The sequence below is a fragment of the Schistocerca americana genome, chromosome 3 (genome assembly GCF_021461395.2).
Source record: "Schistocerca americana isolate TAMUIC-IGC-003095 chromosome 3, iqSchAmer2.1, whole genome shotgun sequence".
NCBI classification, from domain to species: domain Eukaryota; kingdom Metazoa; phylum Arthropoda; class Insecta; order Orthoptera; family Acrididae; genus Schistocerca; species Schistocerca americana.
In genome coordinates this window covers 46,601,958-46,629,053 of record NC_060121.1, presented here as the reverse complement: position 1 = coordinate 46,629,053, position 27,096 = coordinate 46,601,958, and the positions used below count along the sequence as shown (strand labels likewise).

Sequence of the window (27,096 nt, the reverse complement as noted above, 5' to 3'; positions counted from 1 at the left end):
AGGTGGTCCTCTACCATGGCCTGCTCGATCCCCAGATATGTCCCCTCTGGACGTTTTTGTGTGGGGAGAGATGCGCAACCTTGTTAACGCAACGTCTGTTGCATCAGAAGAGGACCTGGTTGCCCGGATAGTAGCAGCAGGAACAATTCAGGATACTTCTAGGGTTTTTGCCGTGTCAGACAGAACATGATTCGACGGTGTAACCTTTCTTTACGTGTCAATGGAGGCATTTTTGAAAATCTACTGTAATTGAAATTGGGTTGTGTTAATGTGTTGTCTCTTGGTCATAAAAAATGGAAAAGTGTTTTTTGGTTTAATTAATTTGCCGCCAGAGAAATCTTCCTCTACCGCTTTAAATACTCCTCATAGGAAAAAATGACACTATGGAAAAATATTTGTTTTGATGTCCCCTACAACCTCCCAGCGTTTCTCGGTTTAAATAATTTCACCCTGTATAAAATCACTGGACTAGAACTCGGGATGCCATTGAAATCTAAATCAAATCATCCACCTTTATGCTTGCTTTAGTGTTCTGATATCAGTCATTTCGACAGTTGTTATTGTACTTCCGTCAGTTTCCTTTGCCATCTGTGTCTTACTTTGATTTGGTGCTCAAATGACTCCAGCCTTAATTTCTTTTTGTTGCTGCAGGGCCCACGAGGTCTACAGGGCGACCGCGGCGAGCGCGGAATTCCTGGAGCTACTGGAGCGCCGGGACCGAAAGGAGAGCGTGGTCCTCCAGGACCCCGCGTGGAGGTGGGCGCCGGCACGCCGCTGGTGCTGCAGAAGGGCGACAAGGGCGACCCGGGGCGGCGAGGGCGGCGGGGGCCGCGGGGGCCCGTGGGGCCGCCGGGCAAGCCGGGGCCGCGGGGCGACCTGGGGGCGGCCGGCCTCACGGTGAGCAAGGGGCTGTGGGGGGGGGGGGGGGGGACAGCATCACGGCAGCGGGGAAGGGGTCTTCAGGGGACAGTGTCGTACGCTGGCCTCAAGGAAAATCCAGGGAGTCTCCAGTGAAAGTATCCTGTGGCCGTGCGGGTCAGCTGGCCTCATAGTAAGTACCCACGGATTAGGCCACTACGGAACTCACCAGCCAGATCTGTGGTATGTGCTAGGTGCAGATGGCCTGAAATGAAGATGAGAATATTTGGCAACATGAGGACACTGTGATGACCTCAACCCACAGGAAAAATAATTATCAAAGTCTGAACTATGAAGTCATCCAAAATTCTATTTGGAATACCTCATTCTTTGTTTTCTCAATTGGTCACGATCCCACTTTGTTTATGAACCGAAAACTCTAACATTCACGAGAAACTGCTCTGAAATTAACCTGAATCGACAGAATTGTGTATATATTCTCTGAAACTTCAAAGACATCTAAGACAATATCTGAAAGGAATTAGAAAAAGTGACAAAATTTCGTGAATCACACACGATACTGTTAATAATTGCATGAACACTGGGGGGGGGGGGGGGGGGTTCACCATACATCTACCCACTTTTGAGTATATCCAGTGTCTCTTAATACTACGACTCGTAGCAATACAAAATCAAAAACTTTTATTACTGGGTAAACAGTCCCTACGTGATTTGAAGGCTGACATTTATAATTCACGCTCACGTTAGGAAATGCGCCAATACGGGAATAGCAGCTTTTACGTTATTGGTCACAACGCAAGCAATTATGGCGGTCGCCGTAATTTTCGCGCGACGCCATATTTCGCGACAAAATACTCTTATTAGTCACTGTCATATATCTAGTCTGATAACAATACATAAAACTACATTAAATAACTACAGTAATTTTAACATGCAAGGAGAATTAGTTCTAATGAGAGGAAGAAGTTTATATTTACTAGTGTGACAACAATGACTACCGGGCAATTTTTACTGATTGTGATTTTATTTTCGTTAACAGAAAGCAAACACAAGCTAAACAAAGAATTTATTTGAATAGAGACTGTAATTCTTATACTTTTAATAGAGAAATAAAGTTTCTAGGTCAGGGAATAGAGTTCGGCGAACTCTCTTAACGTTTTGTTGCAAACGAAGCGTTGCGTTGTGCAGCACGATGTCGGCGGGTTACGATGATGAGAGCCGGATACAGGCAGTTCCGCTGGTTAATCTTCTCCGGCGAAACGCAAATAAAGTTCCGGCACAGCTGTATCATTAAACCCGTGGTGATTAACAAACCACAAGACGCCAATATACGACCATTGTTGACATGTCCTCTCTTTCAAAGTACATTACGTAGACATCGCTCGTTTTTACACTTTATGCACTGTCCGTGACGCTATCGACCATAATTACACAGTTTGCCACATTCATATAGTCTTAGCCACAAATACACAGTTCATAGAATTGTTCTTGTGTGTGAAGCACACCGTAAACAATGTCCTCTCTGTTCTCGCATTTCAAACTACGACAACGTCACTGAAAGTCATTTATATTGCACAGTTAATTAAAGTCTTAACTTTCACGGCTTGACAGAATGAGATAACAATTCCACCACCCAAAATCAATACCAGCAAAGTTCATTCGCATAAAAGCACTGTTCTTGTCGGCCACAACAAAGTATTGTTAGCGGCACTTTCACAGTCCGGTTTATTTGCTCTTAAAGTTCGCTGGCGATGGCATTACATACCGCAGTGGTAAAGAGAATTAACAATCTGATAGTTCGGTATCACTGTCCATACTATTACGTATGCTTTTCATAAAACACAGTACTATTTTTCCGCGCTCGCTTCACAGACACACCATCCACCATCCCCTCTCCTACACAACAACCTTTCGACTATCGATATCACTATCGCTGTCCCCTGTCTATAGATGTTATATCGTTATCGTAAATTACGTAAATCTTTATAAATGTCATTGACTGCATTTTTCACAATTAATAATATTCCAAAAGAGAACTTTATAAACTTTACCACAGGTACAAAGCAAGAAACATATTTATCCATTGGCAAAGGAAATAATCACAATTATATGTTTACATTTAAGACCCACAGTAGAATGTTACATAATCACAATTAGAAATGCCCATATGAACAAAAGAAAAAGAATAGAAATCTAAACAAAACCACGAAAAAAATTTTATATGCATAATGAGCAATGCCTTCACAACACTCAGCATTTCTGTAAGAACTGGAGGCTGGGATTCTCCAGGAAGGTGAGAAACCTGTGATGACAAAAAAATGTTCAACCTTATACTAGTAAGTTTCATTGGCTGGGAGTGTTTAGAGGACACACAGCAAACTTGGTAATATGAGGTGTTGGAAGCCTCTAAGAGCTTTATGGGCCCACATTGTTATGTGAAGACAGTTGGACTCGTGGAGAATGCCTTTCATAGGGAGGCTTCTGAGGAAGACGAGGTCCTCTGATGATGTTGGACCAATTGGCCTCAGGGTATGTAGAGAGGCGACCTAGAGTAAATCAAGTAGCACATGGCGCTGATGCACTGGACTAAAGCCAATGCACATCATAGGAATATTGACCACTTGGTGACGTGGGCCAGGTGGTGTCATAGGAAGTACCAGAACATCTAGGGATACTAGTGCCATGTGGTAATGTTGTGGCAGCAGGTTTCATAGTAAATATGGGGGACATGGAGGCTGTGATTGTTCGGTGGTGCTGGATAATCTAGCCTCACAGTAAATACGATGGGCTGGAGTTTTCTTGGGGAACATCTTCCACTTGGTGCCTTGGCTGTGACCAGCCACATAGTATGTACAAAGTACAGTCTCTGGCGAATGTAAAGTCACGAGTTGATTTCAGACAAGCTGGCCCTCACCAGAGGCAGGAAGTCTCTAGGGAAAACAGATCGTGTGGTGATGACAGAAATCGCTTACCTCATGATAACTCCTGGGAGCATGGAGTTGCACAGAGATTCCCTGTTGTGGGAGCTCCTGGCCTATCAAATTTGGAAGCATCTATACACACAACAGCTGTCTTGGAAACCAGAGTAGACACAGGCACATGTCACTCATGTGGAGACGTGGATGCCGGAAGTCTGATGCTAAATGATGTGTAGACTGTCATCTCCATCAGCACCATCACCATGGTCCTGGGGTGCAGGACAAAGACAAAAACGATTGCGTTTAGGAAAGTTCATTTAATGTCTGGGTACTGGGCGTGCGATGACTCCGAATAAAAATCAAAGTGAAAGTTGGTGATAGTGCTGGTGTTGCTGGAGATGGATGAGAGAGAACTGAGTCCAAGAACACACAGTTGTTGTCAGGGGATGAACGTGGGTGTATGATTGCAGGTGGCAAACAATAATGTGTCGTTGTTGAGATGAAGCAGCATGGCATGGTCCTTGTCTGATTAATGGGTGATGGTTTAAAAGATGAAAATCGTCACGAGAAAGTCTGTGAGCTCATATGGTGATGTGTACTGATCTGGCTTGTCAATAGCAGGTTGCAGCTAAGTAGGAAATATCAGTGTCTCACTTTTTCTTTGAAGTGTTGAGCAATGCTCACATCTAGGCTATGATCCAGAGAACGCCGTTGCGAAAGTGTATCATGTGAGAGTAGAAGCGATGTGGAGAGAATGAGTAGATAAGTGTTTTAAAGAAATGATAAGTTGGGGATCTGCAAGCTGTGGTTTAAAACTACTGGTTACGCTGAGAGTGCATATGGGAGCCAATAACCTCAAAGTATGATGTTAGTGATGAAGAATGATGATATTTGATATCATGAGTAGTGTGGAATTTTGCACCAGCGCAGACGTTCGTGGAGACTGAATAAACATAGAATGAAGAGATAGCACGAAGGGTGCAAATCTCAGACAAAGCCGTTATAGAGCAACAACTGAGGCTTCAGCCAAGACTGTCAGTGATAACAGAAAAGTATACTTGTCATAGTTTCAGCCTGTGAGATCCTGCAGGTGTGAGGAGTGCACGGCCCCTGTCAGAAAATATGTCTCATACCAAATTTATGTTAACCACACGTGTGAAGGGTGAACTGGAATATTATGCCCTGTGGGTGCTAAAATGATCTCCAGAGATAGTAGCATAACAACAGAAGAATTAACATTCCATCAGGTGATGTCGGTTTAGATGTTTAGCAACAATGATGCAGAATTCCCAGCAAGGTATATGCAGAAGTTCATTTGTGAGAAGTCGATTTTTGAGCAGCCACTTTGTCGATGCCCACAAGCGACAGACTGCATATAGAAGAGTCAGTGACATTCTAGTACCAAATTATGGCTTCCAGTGGACCTGGACACACATTGTGAGAGAGAACACGGAACAGACAGTGTTCCAATGAAGTACAAATCTGTCCCTGTAGAGTTTCAAGAAGGTGCAGTCTCGAATCGCAATTGTTGTGGTACGTCTGACAGTTCTGCTGTAGTCCATGTGAACCTCCTGAATGTAGCTAGTAGCGGCACAGACTGGCACTAAAAGGCATCATATGACTGTGTAGCCCAGCAGCGAACTGAGCTCAAGCTGAATGTTGTGAAGAAATGTTGAATGCTCCTTGCCAAAAGTCTTACAAACGAGGGCAGGGGCATTGCTAAAAGTTTGATCGTTAAAACTGTTCATTACACAACATGTACAGGGTATTGTCAGAATCAGCATAACATTAGCTCCTTGATTAACGGAATTAATCGATGAAATTTAGAAATTTGTGGTAAGCTTCTATGATACCAAACTGCTGAGGTCAACGGTCCCTAGACTTACACTCTAATTAATCTAACTTAAACAAAACTTCGCGAAGGACAACACACACATCCATGACCGAGGGAGGACTCGAACCTCCGACGCGGTGAGTGGCGCGAACCGTGACAGGACGCCCAAACCGCGCGGCTACCCCGCGCGGTTTTCATCGACGACTTGCATTGCCACCCAATGAAGTCTTTTGATCTTGTTGGTATACTAAAGTAAAATTGTGAGTTTTGCGCTGTCAAACGACACTCAGTCCTGAGTAAACTGAGGAAACCTGAGTAAACTGAGGAACCTACAAGGCCATATTTCTTATCACGATATACCATGTAACAGGATCTTTGCCGTAGTTTACAAGTACTTGAGTTGCTGTCACACTAATTTAAGCCATATTTTATTCCGGATTATTGATTTTGAAGGTGACAGACTTCAAACAAGAGGGGCAAAGAAAAGTAAATAAAATAAATTGTTACTTTAAAAAATTAAACTTTTCTTGACCAGAATACCTTTTATATTGTTCTTGTCATATGGTACACATCCAATTCAAACTGTATGGTTCCAGGTAAGTTTTCAAGCCCCACATATCTATGATATAGATGTGCAGACTAGAGAAATACGATGTGGGCTGAGGCATGAATGAGAATTTGGATGGGGAGGGATGTGTGCTAGGACAGTCCGTGAAATTGTGCAAAGACGTTATGCCAGGGTGGTGTAGTTTGGCCTATTTGCCTCGGGAGCAGAAGAACAGGGTTCGAATCCTGGGCTTGATACAAATTTTCATTCATTGCTTCAGTCTGCATATATACAACACCTCTAATTGCTGTCAGCAGTTGATGATGAAATATGATGTAGTTCTATTTTGCTTCGAAGGATTCTTAGAACTTTCAGTTAATTAATTATCCTTAATGGTACAGTGTAAGCAGGCTCTTAAAAACATAGTTAACTGATAAATACTGCAAAAGATTATTTTGAGTCATCTCAAAGCGATTACAAAGTTCGTTGAGAAAGGTTCAGCCTACGGTTATATAAATGTCTCTTCCACAGAACCGAAAATTTTAATGTCAACAAAACACATTGTGGGCATTAATGTAATTCCAAGCGCTGTTGTTACAGGGTCTGCCTGGTCTCCCTGGAGAACCTGGGCCTCCTGGGAAACCTGGGCTCAAAGGAGAGAAAGGAGACTGCTGTGACGCCACCAAGGTACGTCTACGTATGACTCTTCTGTACACAAGGGCCTTATACACAAGGATCTCATGGTATGTGCTTGCAAAGACGATACATGTATAACAACATTCAGATATGCAGGGTATCTCGGTTTTGGCGTGATGCAAAGATGGCAATCGGAAATAACCATGATTCTGCAGTGGAATACCATAATCTTCATACATAAAAGGGAATGTCCTGACTGACTGATTCAGTCACGGACTCCTCACGCCCAGCTCAAACCGCTAAGGATAGGAACTTGAATACTGGAGAGGGATTTTTGGAATTTACCACCCTAAGGGGGCTAAACAGAGGATGAAAGGCTTTTTAAAAATCTGTCGTTATTAAGGCAGTTTCGAAGGTAGATCTGCGAAAATTGATATTTAGCCTCTCAGTCACAAATAAAAAAAATATATATTTCAGTATCTTTGGAAATTCAATCTTTAAGGGGGTAAAACAGTGGGTGAAAGTTGTTTTGTAAATGATTCATTATTAAAGAACTACCAAAGTGTTTTAAAACTACGTGTATAAAAGTTGGTAGTTGACCTCTCAGTTAGACATAAGAAAAGTACATCATTCTATGTTTTTGGAACTTCAGCCCCCTAAGAGAGTGGAATTGGGGATGAAAATTTTTACGAAATTATTTCATTATAAAAACATTTTAAAGCTAAATGTACGAGCGTTTGTATTTAGCTTCTCAATTAAAAATTAAAAGATACGTTTGTCACTGTTTTTGAAAATTCAGCTCTTTAGGGTGTGAAATAAGACGTGAAAATTATTGAGACAGTATTTAGTTGTATTAAAATATTTCAAAACCCAAATCTATGAAAACCGATATTTCACTTCTCGGTTTAAAAGAGACATAATTTAAGAGATGATAATCCTTTGAAAATATCACCATAAGAACACAAAAGGCGCGATTAACAAAAATCTTAGACTCAACCTACCAGAATTTCATTTTGATCAGAAACACATTCAGAAAATACCTTGCTTCTATGGTCTCAATTGGAGTGAAAATTTAAAAGTTGTGGCAGTTTGCGAACAACACAAAAATTTTGAATAAAGGTAAAGAAAAAAGTAAAAAGCAAAAGAAATAGAAAAATACGGATTACGCAAGTGAAGAAGCAGGTACTAAACTCTCTTGAACTATGGTTTGTGATACAAACATATGGTGTTACGCAAATTGAAATCTTAAACCTGAACGTTTGTGGGACTTTCTCAGTTTCAATACAGGAAAGAAAACCATTCGCACACATACATTGAACCAAACATTGAACTATTTTTACCGATTTGTCTGTGCAGTCGAGGATATGGCTCTCGCGGCAACTTTTTATAAGGTTCGTGTAAATTTGTAGACTGAGCTGGGTGCTACACGTATTTCTATGTGTTCGACTCGTACGTGATGAGGAGGTACATCATGAGCCACAAGCGAGAACGGCTTATAAATAAAACAAAATCGGTCTTCAACGTGAGAAGTATTGAAATCTTCTTGAGAACTCATGACGGAATTTTTCAATTACTGAATCGAAGGTATAGTCTGTAAATTCAAGAGCGAGCAGCCCTTTTGGTGGGGGATGTGGCCTTTCCCGGAAGAACGCTGCCACCGGCCTACAGGGGCACCCAAAATCTGTTGCCCGTTATCTGTCTAGCGGTGTAGATCGGGGTGAACTGATATACGTCGTTTCTGTTTGTGGAATCTTATTTGCCTGTATCAGTGAGTTAACTTTGTCTACTTACTGATGTACTTCGATATCCGGAAGTGATGGATAATCGTCTAGCATTGCAAGAAAATGTGCAGAATACGAGGAAGAGGAGGTATTTGGGGAGTAACGAGCGTTCGATCGTCTCTAATGTTATTACAGCGAGTATTAAAGAGGCGACCCAAAAAGAACTGTTGGCTAATATTACCAGTCCCTATCAAAAGGCTGCAATTTATCTAAACGTCAGCCTCACCTAATTGGACGCATAAGTAAGGAATGGAAAAATAAGTCGCATGGTTTACTGGAATCGCCACGAAGGAAAACTAATAACTTTGGGAGTAAACCCATCGTTACAGACAGTTTCAAAATCACGTAAAACCTTTGATGCTTATGGAAAACTAAATCTCTAACTCGGTCACTGTTCACCTGATTCTAAGATATATTGCTTAAAACATATGCGCAATAGCTATTCTAAACACTGCTCAAATTTCCTTCGAAACATTTACACCGATTCTAGACTTCTAAGCAAAAAGCTTGACATACGAGGTGCGTTCACATATTAATTTTTATTTTTTGGCAAGAACTTCATTTGTTAATCTACAGCAATGTTATCCTCTTCAGAATATTCCCCATTATATGCTATACACTTATGCCTCCCCGAAACACTTTAAGAACTCTTTCTTCGGGATAGTTTATAGGTCTCTTTAACTGTGCATTTTTAATCTCAGCCCTGCTTGTAAAACCGCTGTCCTTTAAGGCCTGCTTTAAAATGTTTATACCACTTGTCGGGCCTTGGTTTACTCATAGCAGGGTCACGAAAAGCAATATTTACCATTTCTAAAAATTTCATACACTTTGTTAAATTCTTATAACAAAATTTAATACAGATTCTCTAATTTATTTTTATACAAAACAAATAATCGTTGATGCTACCAAAACACATGTAACCTTTCTAACAGCTGACAACAGAGTAAATACTCAACATTAATAACAGTGAACACATACTTTTGAGGCATGTTTACGAAGACAGTGATGAGAAGTAGTGCAAATCGGACTAATACAACACACAAAACTATAAATTTCTGCTTACTTTTTAAACGCTCTTTGTGTTGCAGGAATTTAAGTTTCAATGCAGTCCTTCAAAGAAAACTTTTACCTTTTAGTAGAGACACAAAATAAGATGGTTCAAATGGCTCTGAGCACTATGGGACTTAACATCTGTGGTCATCAGTCCCCTAGAACTTAGAACTACTTAAACCTAACTAACCTAAGGACACCACACACATCCATGCCCGAGGCAGGATTCGAACCTGCGACCGTAGCGGTCTCGCGGTTCCAGACTGAAGCGCCTTTAACCGCACGGCCACACCGGCCGGCCACAAAATAAGAACAAGCCTTAAATTCTACAGACTGATTGCATTATATAGGGTTCGTTTTACGAATAGCAATAGAGGAACATACACACACATGAACAGGCATTTGGTTCTATGTTTGTAGTAGAATCCTGACATCCGTTCTTATGTTAATATTATTTACTCTATAATGTTGTGTTTCGGACGAAGCTATCTTTTTTTTTGTATTCCTTATGGTCTTAATGCATTTGTCTAAAAATATCACAGCCGAGACGTATCTGCACACGGCTTCGCCACAGATTTGAAGCGCTCGCCGCGGCATGGCCGGTACTACGTTGTGAAACAGCCTGTAGAGGCACCTTGTGACGTAGCTGGGTTGGCAGAGTGGGGACTCGCTCGCTCTTTAGTTTACCAACTGACTATAGTCACGTCTGGCCGAGAAATGACTGACTTGAGTTATCGGAAATGGTCTGTATCATGAACTTGAAACCGATTTTTCCATAGGATTAACGTTTGTTCTGTAGCATCACTCTTGACCGCCATATCTGTTAGCAAATCACTCTCCCCTTGCGGTAAAAGACTTGATGAAATCAAATAATTGGTGAGGACCACCATAAATGATTTTTCTCTAGTCTATTTTCACTTAATTCAGCTTTTTGTTTTTTCTTAATGGCATCGACTTTGTGCCTGGTATTGTAACGATGTTTCAGTGAATGCTTTTCTGACTCGTAATAGGGCGATCGTGTGTTAATCACTTTGCCTGGTGTTCAAATAGCAATTCCCATTCGGCATTGAATGATGTGACTTGCCTAATTTCTCTTTTTTTGAACAGGTGCTTTGTCACAGTCGCGTTCCTAGTTCAGAACGTAGATCTGATTTAGCATAGCTAGTACTGCTGGCAAGCTGCGACAGGCAGACTTACTCACCCTAGCGGCGACCGGCTGCGGCCTCGCTTTTCCTCTCCTATTTCCCCCCCACCATCGGCAACACTCGCCGTGGCATTCGGAGCGCTCGCCTGGTCTTAGTACCGCCAACCTACTCACATCTCTTAGGACGTACAGAATTCAGTCAACATCTTTCTTCAATTTAGTGCAAAAATGACTTCGTAAAGTGGTGTAAATATTTTCTTTGTTTTACAAAGAATAATGAAAAAACTATGAATGTTTTCAAACATAATTTTGAACATGGGCTGTATATACGAAGTTTCAAAGATTTTTTAGCTCTAAACACGAGGTCTGCATATCAGTGATTATCGCCCCTTGACCCTGCTAAATAGAGACATGGAAGTCTTTACTCGTCTTTTGACGGTGCGACTTATGAGGCCTGCCCATCATCTCATGAGCTCTGATCAGGTATCGCTAGTCGGACCGTACGACATTCAGACAGCGCTCTGCCGGTATCGGGATCTGATTGCCCTTGCTCGACCTCAACAATTTCCCAACGCTTTGACGTCTTTAGACTATTCCAGACATTTGATAGGCTCAATCATTCGTTACTTACAGCTGTCATCCGGTGTAAGGGATACCCAGAAACTATTGTTTAGGCGGTGATACGTCTCCTGTATGGAGCGAAATACAGTGTGTTGTATAGTGATAGGCTCACACAACCGATCCTGATCAGGTGCTTGGTGAGACAGCAGTACCCCTGTCGGTGCTGCTGTACACTTTCCAAGGTGCTACTCACCTTACAACCTTCACTCTAGAATCGTTGTTTTGGGCCGTACAACAATGACTGACAGGAGGTCGCTGGTGGACGTCGATTTTGCTGCACCGAATATGTGGACGTTTAGGTCCTCTACCTTCGAAGTGCCAACGTAGGCAGCGTTTCCGTGGGTGGCGACCTCCGGCGAAGTTTCACACAGCTCGCGTAATGTAGGTAAATCACAGGCAATGTCTATCGGTACAGGCCTATGTGAGGGGAATGTTGATGCACTCAACTTGACAGATACTTTATGTTGTCTTGGTATGGCTGACCTGCAGCGCACTGCGGCCCTCAACTGCGGATGAGTGCTGCAATGTAAATGCTATGTCAGCATTCACATGGCATCGTAGATCACTCACATGGCGCAAACCCTTCCAGCCCTGCACACCCTGGCTCGCCACATGTTAGCTATGATGTTAGTCAGAACCTCACTATTCCCCAGGTTCCAGGCGGCGTGGGTCTCTACCATATTCTGGATCGAGCACGGGCCCCATTTTATCAGGTCACCGTATCGGTGATGTGGCGGTGCTGCCTGATGTGCTTCACCAGCTTATTCTTTTAGTTATATGCCCCAGCCTCGTTGGCCCTGGCCGCAGCTCGTGGTCTAGTCGCTAGCATTGCTGCCTCAGGATCACGGGGTCCCGGGTTCGATTCCCAATCGGGTCGGGCATTTTCACCGATGGACTGGGTGTTTGTGTTGTCCTCATGATCTCATCATCATTCGGGAAGTGCCGAGACCGGAAGTGGAAAGATTTGGAAGTTGTAAGAGCGCTGATGACCACGATGTTGAGTGCCCCACAAACCAACATCAGAATCATTTTTGGCCCCTCAGGTGATGTTGTTGGACAACCCAGCGCTCTTATCAGATTGAACTTTTTTTTTTTTTTTTCCCTGGAGCACAGCTGTCTTTCTGCCGCTTTGCCGCCTGTATGCTCTCCGTCGACGGAGATGCAAGTGTCTCTCACCCAAAATGTGACGCAAGTAGCTGCACTGCAGGGGCACAATATATGGCGGGCGACGAGTGCTCCTTTTCTTCGCACTACTGCACGCTCCATGTGGTATGTCTCCACCAAGTTCACTTTGCAAATGTCCGCCCCCGGTAGCTGAATGGTCAGAGCGACAGAATGTCAATCCTCAGGGCCGGGGTTCGATTCCCTGGTGAGTCGGAGATTTTCTCTGCTCAGGGAGTTGTGCTGTCTTAATCATCATCATTTCATCCCCATCGACGCGGAAGTCACCGAAGTGACGTCAAATCGAAAGACTTGTGCCCGGCGAACGGTCTACCCAACGGGAGACCCTAGTTACGCTGTTTTTTTTATGTTGCTAATTCTCCACTGTGCCTCGCATGCAACCTGCCGGACACGGATGATTATCGCTTCTCCTTTGGCCCAGCAGTAGATGTCGGGCAGTTGGTCCAAGGAATTCTGGCCTTCTTCACTCGTGCGACTTCTGATAGAATTACACCATACCTGATGTTGTCTGTAATCCGAAATACGGGTAATAGATCCCCAACTTACTTTGGAGTGCTTTCTACGATCCGCCATGTCGTTGGAATGTCCCTGCAATAAGCAGTTGATTTGATCTGATGCACTGTTTTTGGATTTTCGTGCTATGATCCGCAATGGTATTCCTCTATATTTTCGAGAAGACACGCATGGTTTTCTCGACTGCCTAGAGCGGCTTCGCAGACACACCATAAGTACTCCTGGAAAAAATTTCTTCTCTGTTACATACATGTGATAAATGTGATACTCTGCCCCATTTATTTCAACCTTTCTTAGTATAAGTAGAACTATTGGGACAGGCGTAGTTAGGGGCAAACGTCTGAAATGGCGCAGTTATTTTTTTCTTTCTTAAAGGTGAAAGTGGCGGTATGCAAATAGACTTTCCTTATGATAAAAAAAAAAAGCTGACTGGATGTATCTTGGGGAGCGCTATAGTGTGCAGGTTGACAGAAACTGTTCCGCCAGTGGAGGCTCTCCTATTTTATAAAATATCCACGTCCTCACCTCCGTAAGACTCGTCGGCTGCCTCGGGTGGATCTTGCAGCTGTCCTAGAGCAAGGAGGCAGGGCTTACCCCGAATCAATGGGGAGCCCTGTTAATTGAGAGACAGGTGTCCGTTCCGGCGCTGACGAACGGCGTGGTTGGAAGACCAGGAAACCTCAGGCGTTGCTGGGGATGTCTTGTACTTTTCCAGAGAATGGAAATTAAAGTTTTCCGCTGTTGCGAGAATTACCAGTCTAATATGGTTTTTGAGGGGTGACTGTGTGCAGCCTTGTTATTTTGAACCATTGAAATTATCGGACTAATACTGAATTTTCATGAGAATTTTTTGGTCCTTCTACACATCTGACGCTTTCATTTTCATCAGTACCGGAATGCACTAAGTGCATAACTTTTTATGTTATTGCTCGATAAACTAAAAACACGTTTATGTGACTGTAGGCTTTCCCGGCGTAAACTATTGATGAAGGATTTTCTTTGCGTAAATCTATGATTATGGCTTTCCAGAATTTGAGTGCTCTTAGGTAACATGCGTGGGCTCTATTTTGTGAATGTTAATATGCTTCTTGTATTTACGCTATTTACAAATCATTTTTTAAAATGTCAAATATCTTAGAGCCATAATGGAACCAGTTTCGAGATTAATTCTCAAAGACCACTGGAATAATCTTAAAGAAACAGAAAACGGATCGAGATATTGAGGCAAGATGTCCAATAAGTACTAAGATGTGAAGTCTCGTGTTCTAGCAACTACGAGCCACTCTAAGCGGCTAAAACGAGCAATTATCCCTTTTAACTGCAAATGCTACCGTATAATGTTACATTACAGACTGAAATCAATAAGCGAAGTATTATAGTTAGAAACGATGTACATGTCGTGAGGTAGCATACCTCACCGCGTGCAAATTACCCAAACAATGAGAGAACTTTACACAAAGTTTCAAATAATTTCAAAACATTTTTCTCCCTGTCACCCCCTACAAAATAATGAAATCCCTTACTACATTTGCACTGATCATTTAGTATAACTTCAACATCAGGCATGACGTTTTAATTTATTACTTTGCTACTATACTGAAGAGCCAAAGAAGCTGGTACACCTGCCTAATAGTGTAGGGCCTCCGCTAGCACTCAGAAGTGCCGCAACACGACGTGGCATTGACTCAAGTGGTACTGGAGGGGACACAAACCGTGACTCCTGTAGGGCTGTCCATAAATCCGAGGGGGTAGAGTTCTCTTCTGAACAGCATGTTGCAAGGCATCCCAGATATGCTGTGTTCATGTCTGCGGAGTTTGGTGGCTAGCGGAGGTGTTTAAACTCAGAACAGTGTTCCTGGAGCCAATCTGCGGAAATTGTGGACGAGCGGGGTGTCGCACTGTCATGCTGAAATTGCCCAAGTCCTTCGGAATGCACAACGGACATGAATGGATGCAGGTGGTCAGATAGGGCGCTTACGTACGTGTCACCCGTCAGAGTCGCATCTAGACGTATGAGGGGTCTCATTTCACTCAAACTGCACGCGCCCCATACCATTACAGAGCCTCCACCAGCTTCAACAATCCTCAGGTAACTTGCGGGGTTCGTGGATTGATGAACTTGTCTCCATACCCCTTCACATCCATCCGCTCGATACAATTTGAAACGAGACTCGTCCGACAAGCCAACATGTTTCCGGTCATCAACAGTTCAATGTCAGTACTGACGGGCCCAGACGGGGCGTAAAGATTTGTGTCGTGAAGTCATCAAGGGTACATGAATTGGTCTTCCGCTCCGAAAACCCATATCGGTGGTGTTTCGTTGAATGGTTCACACGTTGACACTTGCTGATGGCCCAACATTGAAATCAGCACCAATCTGCGGAAGGGTTGCAATTCTGTCACGTTGAACGATACTCTTCTGTCGTTGTTGGTCCCGTTCTTGCAGGATCTTTTTCCGGCTGCCACGATGTCGAAGATTTGATGTTGTTTTACCGGATTCCTGATATTCACGGTACACTCGTGAAATGGTCGTACGGGGAAATCCCCACTGCATCACTACCCCGGAAATGTTGTGTCCCATCGGTCCTGCACCGACTATAACATCACGTTCAAACTCTCTTGAATCCTGACAAACTGTCTTTGTAGCAGCTGTAACCAATCTTTCAACTGCGCCAGACACTTGTTGCCTTATATAGGCGTTGCCGACCGCAGCACCATATTCTGCCTGTTTACAAATCACTGTATGCAATACGCATGCCTATACCAGTATCTTTGGCGCTTCAGTGTACTAACTCTATTCGGAACACATCTTGCAGACACCATCCACATATACCACTGATATGTACGTGAAAAATTATATCACTGCATTACATACAGTTCCGGAGATACATCAAAAACATTGATATGCGTGAAAACTAGACTCATACAGTGGATGATGCGAATCTAATAAGACCCACACAAACAGGGTTATAACTTTTGTTCATATTGAACAAATTAACTCTTATGTAAAGTAATCAGACTGTTGAAACCATGTGGAATCCGATGCATTGTGAAACGAGGGTACTGGTGATATCTAACAAAATGGTAAAGAAACAGTGTTCGTATATATGAGGCAGTGTCGTGAGTATTTGACTCATCTTCGGCCAGCACATATCGCTAGCCGGCCGATGTGGCCGAGCGGTTCTAGGAGCTTCAGTCTGGAACCGCGAGACCGTTACGGTCGCAGGTTCGAATCCTGCCTCGGGCATGGATGTGTGTGATGTCTTAGGTTAGTTAGGTTTAAGTAGTTCTAAGATATAGGGGACTGATGACCTCAGATGTTAAGTCCCATAGTGTTCAGAGCCATTTGAAGATATAGATAAGGACAGAAATTTGAAATTTGGAGAGGGTGTTGATCTTATGCTGTAGATACCGTTTAAGAAAGGATGTTTCGGGATTACACTTGTAAGAGACTTAAATAGTGGGTAAGAGGTTTTTTGAAAATATGTCGCTATTAAGTTATTTTTGAAGCTAAACCTACGAAAACTGGTATTTGGTTTTCTCTGTCAGAAATAAAGAAATACGTGTTGGAGCATTTAACTACTGTGGCGGTGAAACTGTGGGTGAAAGCTTTATAGGAAATAATTAATTATTAATGAACTACAAGTTTTTTTAAAGCTACATCTATGAAATTTGGTATTTGTCTTATCGGTTACAAATAAAAAACCATCGTGTTTCAGTGTTTCTGGAAGTTCAACTATAAAGGGTATGAAATAGTGGATGAAAGGTTAAATCTATGAAAATTCTCTGTCACAAATAAAGAAATACATATTTCAATGTTTTTAGAAAGTCAACCCGTAAGGTGGTAAAAGACTGGAATAAAATTATTAAGAAAATATTTCCATGTATTAAAAAAATTAAAGCTGCATCTGTGAAAAGTGTGTTTCGCTTCTCGGTTAGTTATAAAAAATACGTGTTACGAGGTGAAAGTTTCTGTGAAAATACCACAACAAGAACGCAAAAGGCATGATTAACATAAATAATGGATTCCAGCTACCAGAATCGCTTTTTGGTGAGAAGTACATTCGGGGAAGACCATACTTCTATGGCCTTAAATAGCTTTAAAAGTGAAGAAGATGTTGCAGTTTGTAACAACGTCAGAATTCGATTGCAGAAAACAAGAAAACAAAACAAAAATATTTGCAGATCATAGATTCCACGAGAGTGAAGCAGCTAGTTTTCTGCCTGAACAGAAGTAAAGTCGTATGGCATAGTTGGCTGGGATATCCCACGAGAATCGGGAAGAATCTTCCTGTTCTGCCATACGAGAGCTGTGCCATCTCTGTATTTGTGGACTGTACAACAATATAAAATGGTGCAAGCTGTTCGAGATTCTGAAAAAAGTAGGGTAAGCTGTTGGGAGAGACGGGTCATATACAATATGTACAACAACCAAGAGGGAATAATAAGAGTGGACGATCAAGAACGAAGTGCTCGTATTAAGAAGGGTGTAAGACAAGGCTGTAGCCTTTCGCCCCTACTCTTCAATCTGTACATCGAGGAAGCAATGATGGAAATAAAAGAAAGGTTCAGGAGTGGAATTAAAATACAAGGTGAAAGGATATCAATGATACGATTCGCTGATGACATTGCTATCCTGAGTGAAAGTGAAGAAGAATTAAATGATCTGCTGAACGGAATGAATAGTCTAATGAGTACACAGTATGGTTTGAGAGTAAATCGGAGAAAGACGAAGGTAACGAGAAGTAGTAGGAATGAGAACAGCGAGAAACTTAACATCAGGATTGATGGTCACGAAGTCAATGAAGTTAAGGAATTCTGCTACCTAGGCAGTAAAACAACCAATGACGGACGGAGGAAGGAGGACATCAAAAGCAGACTCGCTATGGCAAAAAAGGCATTTCTGGCCAAGAGAAGTCTACTAATATCAAATACCGGCCTTAATTTGAGGAAGAAATTTCTGAGGATGTACGTCTGGAGTACAGCATTGTATGGTAGTGAAACATGGACTGTGGGAAAACCGGAACAGAAGAGAATCGAAGCATTTGAGATGTGGTGGTATAGACGAATGTTGAAAATTAGGTGGACTGATAAGGTAAGAAATGATGAGGTTCTACGCAGAATCGGAGAGGAAAGGAATATGTGGAAAAGACTGATAAGGAGAAGGGACAGGATGATAGGACATCTGCTAAGACATGAGGGAATGACTTCCATGGTACTAGAGGGAACTGTAGAGGGCAAAAACTGTAGAGGAAGACACAGATTGGAATACGTCAAGCAAATAATTGAGGACGTAGGTTCCAAGTGCTACTCTGAGATGAAGAGGTTTGCACAGGAAAGGAATTCGTGGCGGGCCTCATCAAACCAGTCAGTAGACTGATAACCAAAAAAAAAAAAAAAAAAAAAACGTGAGTGTACTGGATGCGTGTGTAGTGTGGTGTTCTTTTTGTGTTGCGCGGTGATGATGATGATGATGATGATGATGATGATGATGAGAGAAGAGAGACTACCTTCCTCGAACCGCCGCCGAGACGAACTCTTTTGAAATGCACGAGAGCATCCTTGTGTACCGAGTGAGTAGGAAGGCGGCCCATTATTTGGTTGAGGAAATAAGTTCATACTTGAAAGCCCATCATAGAGATACAGCCACCCCGTCACACCTGAATGTGCTAACCTTTTAATTTTCTTTGACTCATCCCATTGGTATCTTACATGACCACCACTATTCACTGTTAACACATTTTCGAAAACAATAATGAGAATAGTGTGACTCGTAGTTTTGTTAGCTGGCAATTTCGGGTGTGTGGCGTTGAACGCATTGCAGTGCGCCACGCCGGGTGTACAGTCGTCAGATGAACATGCCTGCAGCTGTGTTCACTCGTTTTTGATCGGCTGGCACGACGAGAGATGGCAACACGGCACAGGCCCACCTCAGTGCCACGGGTTCTGTACGGACTCGCTACCGAACTTCTTAGGGAATTACACGGAGGCTCTGTCACGGTAACTGTACCACTCGGTGCGCTCAAATACCGAACCGATAGGCAAAGCAACTCCGAGTTACGAATGCCGGACATGTGCCACACTGGACATTTGCCATGCCGGACATTTGCCACACTTGCCCCTTCGTCAGGTAGCGATCCCTCGGGTAAGGGACGCCCTTCCTCGTTCTTCTCTCTCCTTTCAAACCGCCGTCTCCACATCTTCCTCGATACAACCAGTACGTAAGGACCTTCTTCTTCGACGTCTTGGCCAAATACAGAGCTTCTTTTCCGAAATCGAAATATTTATAACTTTTGGGAAACGAAAGCAATACCGACGATTATGTCAGTATGTAATTAGCTCTGCCAAGTATAAATATAGATTCCTCTGTCTGTATGGTAGCTTCCTTCCACGTTTACTGATTGCGATAGGAACAGTCCATCGCCATGGGAGCAACAAGAAAGGAATGATGTAATGAGAATGCGAATGTACGCCAAGCATTTCTTTTTGATCACTACATTTGTGTCTACTTTAATTACTACAACTGGATACCCGAAAGACAACAAGGAAAGAAGAAATGGGTATATGAATGTTTGAAAAGAAGAACGACATACTCCATATTAATTTACTCTTCAACATGCGATATCCCTTGCGGCGAAACATTAGTTAATAAAGTGTAGCGGGACAATGTTCAAAACATGACTGAAAATACGTTCTCTAAATAGAGATAAGAACATCTATGACTGACATGTCATCTAAAGTCGACGTACAATTTTAAAATGTTAGAAATAAGGAAATGAAGTAATACAGAATGCTATGCTTGTAACGTACGTTGTTGTTCTACATTGTTTAGCTCTGGTATTTACAGGGTCACAGAGAAAGCATCCTAGGTTTCATAGAGAAAAGCCGTAATTGTAATGATCTGCACTACAACAGAAATAAGAAGCACAACTTAATGAAAAATAATGTAATGTGTGTTCCAGCTCCCAAGCCACATTGAAGCAGATAGTTCCTGTGACTTAGTATGGGCAGAGGTTATATTCGACAACCGGAATAAATTAATAACTGGCTGCTTTTACCGACCGCCAGTCTCAGATGAAACAGTTGCTGAACAGTTGAAAGAAAACTTGACTCTCATCACAAATAGGTACCCCTACTCATACAATTATAGTTGGCAGTGACTTGAGTCTACCCTCCGTATGTTGCAAAAATACATTTTCAGACCCTATTGTAGACAGAAAACAACTTCCGTAATTGTTCTAAATGCTTTTTTTAAAAATTATTGTCAAGAATTAGTTCACGAGGCCATTCAAATTGTAAATGCTTACGAAAACATACTTGACCTCTTAGCCACAAATAATCCTGAGCATCACGACGGATACAGGGATCAGTGAACATACAGTCGTAGCGAGGCTCAATTCCGTAACAGAGAAATTCACCAAAACTCAACGCGAAATATTATCTATTTATAAAAGCAACTAAAAATTGGGTTGACGTCTTTCTAAGAGACAGTCTCCAATCCTTCCAAACTACGTAAGTGAAGAGAATATGTGGCTTATGTTCAAAGAAATAGTATCAACAGCACTCGAGAGATTCATACTAAAGAAATTAATAAGAGGCGGAACTGATGCCCCATATACACAAAACACGACAGAAAGCTGCTGCAGGAGAACCGAAAAAGGCAAGTATAATTTAGACGAACGCAAAATCTCCAAGATTGGCGAAGTTTTACTGAGGCTCGAAATTTGCTGCGGATTTCAATGCGAGATGCATTTAATAGTTTCCTCAACAAAACCCTCTCTAGACATGTGGCGGAAAATCCAAAGAGATTTTGGTTCTATGTCAAGTAAACCAGCGGAAAGGCTCAGTAAGCGATGAGGAGGAGGAGGAGGAGGAGGAGGAAGAAGAGGAGGGGGGAGACAAGGGACCCAACCATCCGGACCAGGTAAAGTCGTGGCAAATGTCCGGCGTGGCAAATGTCCTCACACCAAGATACAGAATAGAGCTGCAACTGGTCGGTACGAGACTGTGGACTGTTTAGTGGTGAGTTGCCATGCAGTCGCGCCGACTGCGAAGTGTTGTCGAGCTACACAGGAACTACGACGTGAGAGACCAATCGTCAGCTCGCGTCGATAACGAGTTTCATCTGTGCTGGGGCCTAAGGCTGACGTGGCTCCAGGCACAGGCGCCTCTCTGTAGCGGAGAAGGCGGCGCCGTGACGCCAGGCGTCGTGTGCGTCGGCGGGACGGCGCGGAGGGCGTCCTTGTCCGCGTCGCCTGCAGGTGCGGCCGCCGGGTTTTATGGCGCCTGCAGCCGTGCAGATTAGCGCTGGCTCGCTCGCCGCGCTGACGCCGCCGGCACCGGCGTAATTCCTGCCCGGAAGCACCTGGCCAGGGCGTATCGAGCCGCGGCTGCTGATCGCTCGTAATAACCGGCAGACCAGCCGTACGCTTGCCGTTGCCTCCCGCTGGACTCTTGCGAAACCGCCGCGACTCTTAATGGACCTTAATTGCCGCCCGAAACACTGGCTTTTACGAACTGTTCGATGTCTTTCACTTCGGCAGATTGTTGCGCTACATAAACGACGTTCATCCAGTTTTTTTCTTCAATTTCAGCATTGTTGATTACCTTGCTATTCAAAAAACTATCTATGGCCAGTCACTCCTTCATATTGGTTGAAATATATGAATCAGAATTAGGGATCATTACAGTTCGCAGCTGCTACTTGTATTCTATACTCCGATTATGATTTTTCTATAAGTGCCCACTGTCCATCGAAAGAGGATTGTTTAGGGTTGGAAATTTAGTTCAGGTGGAGGAAACCGATCTGGCTACGAACGTTCACGAAATACGTATAAGCAGCTGCAATCAGTAAGCGACACACACACACACACAGACACAAAAAAAACCCTCGTTTCCGACGTGAATAGCCACCGACCAAGCACTCTTTTTCGGCACTTCAAAGTTTTTTGCTCTTCTCCACACCCATATCACTACTACTTCTGATTCTCTCCATCCCTGTTTACCAAGTCCACGAATCGCAGTCACAGCGTAAAACGCTTCAAACGAAATAAGTGACAATTTTTTTCTTGTTCTGTTCTGAAGTGCAAGTTTGTTCATAATGTTTTCGTTTGTTGTACACTGGCAATTGCTGCTACCAGTTGCGATTCAACGTTACTTATTTACTTCGCGACAAGTTTCGAGAAATAACACCCCCTATCAAGGGAGCTTTCCGTATACTCAGGACATTAATGCGAAAATATAAACGAGAGGTAAGCTACGTTATCCAATTTGTACATTCAGCAAACAGTAATGCGAACCAAGGAGAAATAAGGAAATATAAATTAAGATCAGGGAGAAGAATATAAAATTTTTAAGCTTTCCTAATGACTTGATTTTCTGTCAGGGGTGTCGAAGGATGTGGAACATAAGTGGAATAGAATTGATACCGGCTTGAAAACAGTCTATAAGACTGATATCAATAAAAGTAAAGCAAAGGTTATGCAGTCTAGTCGAATTAAGTCCTGTTAGAAAGAGAGTCTGAAAGTAGTCGATCAATTTTGCTTTTTGGAGAGCGAACTAACTAATGATGTCAGATGTATGGAGAATGTAAAATGCAGACTAGCAACAGCATCAAAATCGTTTATGGAAAGGAGGAATTTGTTAACATCTAATATAAATTTAAATGTTAGGAAATCTTAACGTATTTGTCTATAGTGTAGTTCAAAATTTCAAATGGGTCTGAGCACTATGCGACTTAACTTCTGAGGTCACCAGTCGCCTATAACTTAGAACTAATTAAACCTAACTAACCTAAGGACATCACACACCTCCATGCCCGAGGCAAGATTCGAATCTGTGACCGTAGCGGTCGCTCGGTTTCAGACTGTAGCGCCTAGAACGGCACAGCCACTCCGGCCGGCTATAGTGTACTCCTGTATGGAAGTCAAACGTGAAGGATAAGCAGTTCAGACTGAGTAAGAACAGAAACTTTTGAAATGTGGTGTTACAGAGTAATGCTGAAGATGAGATTGGTAGACAGAGGAACTAATGAAGAGTTACTGAATGTAATTGGCGAAAGGAACATTATGCTTGAACCTCGCTAAACGAAGAGGTCGCTTGATGGGACACATCCTGGGGCACCAAGAAATTGTTAGTTTGGCGCTGCAAGGCTGTATGATGGGTATGAATTGAAACCTGCAGAAGGAGCTCAAGGCTTCACTACATTAAACTGGTTCTAATGGATAAAGACTGCGCATACATCGAGAGTCCTGGATACGTTAGACAAATGGTAAGAACTGCACCAAACCAGCCTTTGTACTGAAGACCACCATACGAAATTCTTGATGCAATAATTTACCAACAGCCGTATGTATTGTAGAAATTTATTTTATTTTATGAACTTCTATGTGCTACCAGTTTCGGCATTACATTGATGCCATCTTCATGCCCCACTGGTCATAGTCGTAAAATCGCAATACACGGAAGGAGCCATATAACTGGATCCGTGAATCAAATCGTCCTGCAACAGTTCTTGGTGGCCAGGTGACACAGACTCTTGACTCCTGTTTCACCAGTGTGCCCACTCCACGACTTCCGACATCTGTAATGAGGGGTGGCCGCCCAAGACCACGATATTTGGACGTAGTTTCACCTCGGTTTCTCCACGTGATCAAGACACTCACCACAGCACTCCTCCAACACTTGAGAAATCGTGTAGTTTCCTAAATGCTCTTGTCGAGCGTCCGGGCCATCAGGATCTGACCTCGCTCAAACTCAGCTAGATGGCGCGCCTTTCCCATTCTACACACGGACAGCACGCTTATTGATACTGCATGTCCGTCCCCGTAGCTGAATGATCAGTGTGACAGATTGTCATGCCAATGGGCCCGGTTTCGATACCTGGCGGGGTCGGAGATTTTCTCCGCTCAAGGAATGGGTGTTATGTTGTCTTCATCATCATCATCTCATCCACAACGACGGGCAAGTCGCCAAAGTGGCGTCAGCTCAAAAGACTTGCACGAGGCGACCGGTCTACCCGACAGGAGGCCCTAGCCGCACACCATTTCCAGTTTTTGATACTGCATTCACTGTGCCTGTGTCTGACTAGCAGCCATTCCTCACAATGTGCGCTGCTACAGCTTGGTTTATATCGATGGTAGTCGGTGGTCATAATGTTCTGGCCGATCAATGTAGTTGCTATGAAACGATATTACAATACTGTGCAGAAATAATTTAAAGATTTAGTTGACAATGAAAGAACAAGTGCCTTTTGTGCGTAATTTGCAGGCCTGGGGCACGTGAAGAAATTGGTATTACAAATAGCCCCCCTTCTTGCAGCGGTGAACCGTAGGTCTCTATAAGAGCGTAGCGTTCCAAAGGATTGGAAAGGGGCACAGGTCATCACCGTTTTCAAGAACGGACGTGGAACAGATGTGCAGAACTGTAGACCTACATCTCTAACGTCGATCAGTTGTAGAATTTTAGAACACGTATTATGTTCGAGTATAATGTCTTTTCTGGAGACTAGAAATCTACTCTGTAGGAATCAGCATGGGTTCGAAAAAGGCGATCGTGTGAAACCCAGCTCGCGCTATTCGTCCACGATACTCAGAGGACCATAGACACGTGTTCACAGGTAGATGCCGTGTTTCTTGACTTCCGCAAGGCGTTCGATACAGTTCCCTACAGTCGTTTAATGAACAAAGTAAGAGCATATGGATTATCAGACCAATTGTGTGATTGGATTGAAGAGTTCTTAGATAACAGAACGCAGCATGTCATTCTCAATGGAGAGAAGCCTTCCGAAGTAAGAGTGATTTCAGGTGTGCCGCAGGGGAGTGTCGTAGGACCGTTGCTATTCACAATATACATAAATGACCTTGTGGATGACATCGGAAGTTCACTGAGGCTTTTTGCGGATGATGCTGTGATATATCGAGAGGTTGTAACAATGGAAAATTGTTTTTAAATGCAGGATGATCTGCAGCGAATTGACGCATGGTGCAAGGAATGGCAATTGGATCTCAATGTAGACAAGTGTAATGTGCTGCGAATATATAGAAAGAATGATCCCTTATCATTTAGCTACAATACAGCAGGTCAGCAACTGGAAGCAGTTAATGCCATAAATTATATGGGAGTACGCATTAGGAGTGATTTAAAATGGAATGATCATATAAAGTTGATCGTCGGTAAAGCAGATGCCAGACTGAGATTCATTGGAAGAATCCTAAGGAAATGCAATCCGAAAACAAAGGAAGTAGGTTACAGTACGCTTGTTCGCCCGCTGCTTGAATACTGCTCAGCAGTGTGGGATCCGTACCAGATAGGGTTGGTAGAAGAGATAGAGAAGATCCAACGGAGAGCAGCGCGCTTCGTTACAGGATCATTTAGTAATCGCGAAAGCATTACGGAGTTGATAGATAAACTCCAGTGGAAGACTCTGCAGGAGAGACGCTCGGTACGGGCTTTTGTTGAAGTGTCGAGAACATACCTTCACCGAAGAGTCAAGCAGTATATTGCTCCCTCCTACGTATATCTCGCGAAGAGACCGTGAGGATAAAATCAGAGAGATTGGAGCCCACACAGAGGCATACCGACAATCCTTCTTTCCACGAACAATACGAGACTGGAATAGAAGAAAGAACCGATAGAGGTACTCAAGGTACCCTCCGCCACATACCGTCAGGTGGCTTGCGGAGTATGGATGTAGATGTAGATGTAGAATTGTGGAGTCGAACGCGTTATTCCATTGGTAGTTGCAACATTTTTCAGTGGAGCTGAACGACGAGCGTGGAGATTTCATATGTTACTGTAAAATCCGTAGGTTAACTCAAAGGGCATGCCTGGAATGATTTTGCTATTTAAAACTCGCTACTGTTGAATCCCTGAACGAAAAAGGAGATCACAAACAAAAATTAAAACATCCGAAATGGAGTGGAGACTTCACATTTTAATTGGAGTTGACTGCACACTACCCACAGTAAGACATTCCTAGATAACTTCTTTCTGGTTTGATGGGCATGCATTTAAAAAGTAAATCGCGTTGTAGAAGGGACACATTTTGACAAAGCCCATTTCCCTACGTCCACTGCCATTAAAGGAAATGCAAAGTTTCAGGATGAAACGTCCCCTTGGAAATATTATACAAGACTGCGCTTAAACTGACACGCAATATTTTTAGCGCAACGCAATCTGACTTTCAAAAATCCCTACAAAAGAATGGCCCTGACTACCATTAACCTATACCTTTCACAAATCACGTACCTCACCAAAAATCCTCGTTACTCGAGCTACTGCAATACAGCGTGCGCCACTACTGCCAGCTAAATAAAAGATTCAAACTACTGAAGACACTAACTACTAATAGGCATAGTTAGCAAATGAAAGATTTTGATAGAAAACAAAGAATATATTTACCTTAATAGTGTTGAAAATTCATAATATACATAGCAGTTCATGACATCCAGTCTTACAAATTTCAAAACTCCGCCATTTCTCTCCCCACATCCACCACTGCTGGTGGCTCACCTCCAACTGCGCAACGCTACGCGCTGTTCACATCCAGCTGCACACAGCACAGCCAGTGATTTTCATACAGAGCGCTACGTAACGTTGCCAATAAGAAAACATAAACAGCCTACTTACAAGGAATTTACTGGCCTTGAAAGAATTGCAAGGCAGTTCCCTAAATATTTTGAAGACACTGTCAATTATACACCTTTTGCGAAGTTCGTCTGAGAACGTGCAGATGAAGCTGACTGGCTTATAATTAAAGTTTTAGTGACAAATCCTTGTATGTTAAAACAGCCCAGGACGTCTACATTGCTTTCCTCAAGTAGTTTCCAAGTTCCATAATGAGGTTGCAAAACTGTTACACAACTTTGAGCTACATATTTGTGTGAAAAACTTTTTCTATTATGAAACTAAGTAAGTCACGATTACATGGCAATTGGAGTGCGAAACTCTGAGAAATTTTCTGCCTCTCTCCGTATGCCGGAAGTTTGTAC

At 42.9% G+C, this 27,096-nt stretch overlaps 1 protein-coding gene across 1 annotated transcript in view; it reads left to right on the top strand.

Annotated features, from left to right (window-relative positions):
* The first annotated feature begins 515 nt into the window (after positions 1 to 515).
* Positions 516 to 27,096, top strand: part of LOC124605267 (collagen alpha-1(XV) chain-like) — a 228,357-nt gene continuing 201,776 nt past the window's right edge. Inside the window, exons 1-4 of the mRNA XM_047136831.1 lie at positions 516 to 527; positions 652 to 750; positions 787 to 897; positions 6,779 to 6,865. Of these exons, the coding sequence (XP_046992787.1) occupies positions 516 to 527; positions 652 to 750; positions 787 to 897; positions 6,779 to 6,865 (309 nt within the window). The remainder of the gene's footprint in view (positions 528 to 651; positions 751 to 786; positions 898 to 6,778; positions 6,866 to 27,096) is intronic.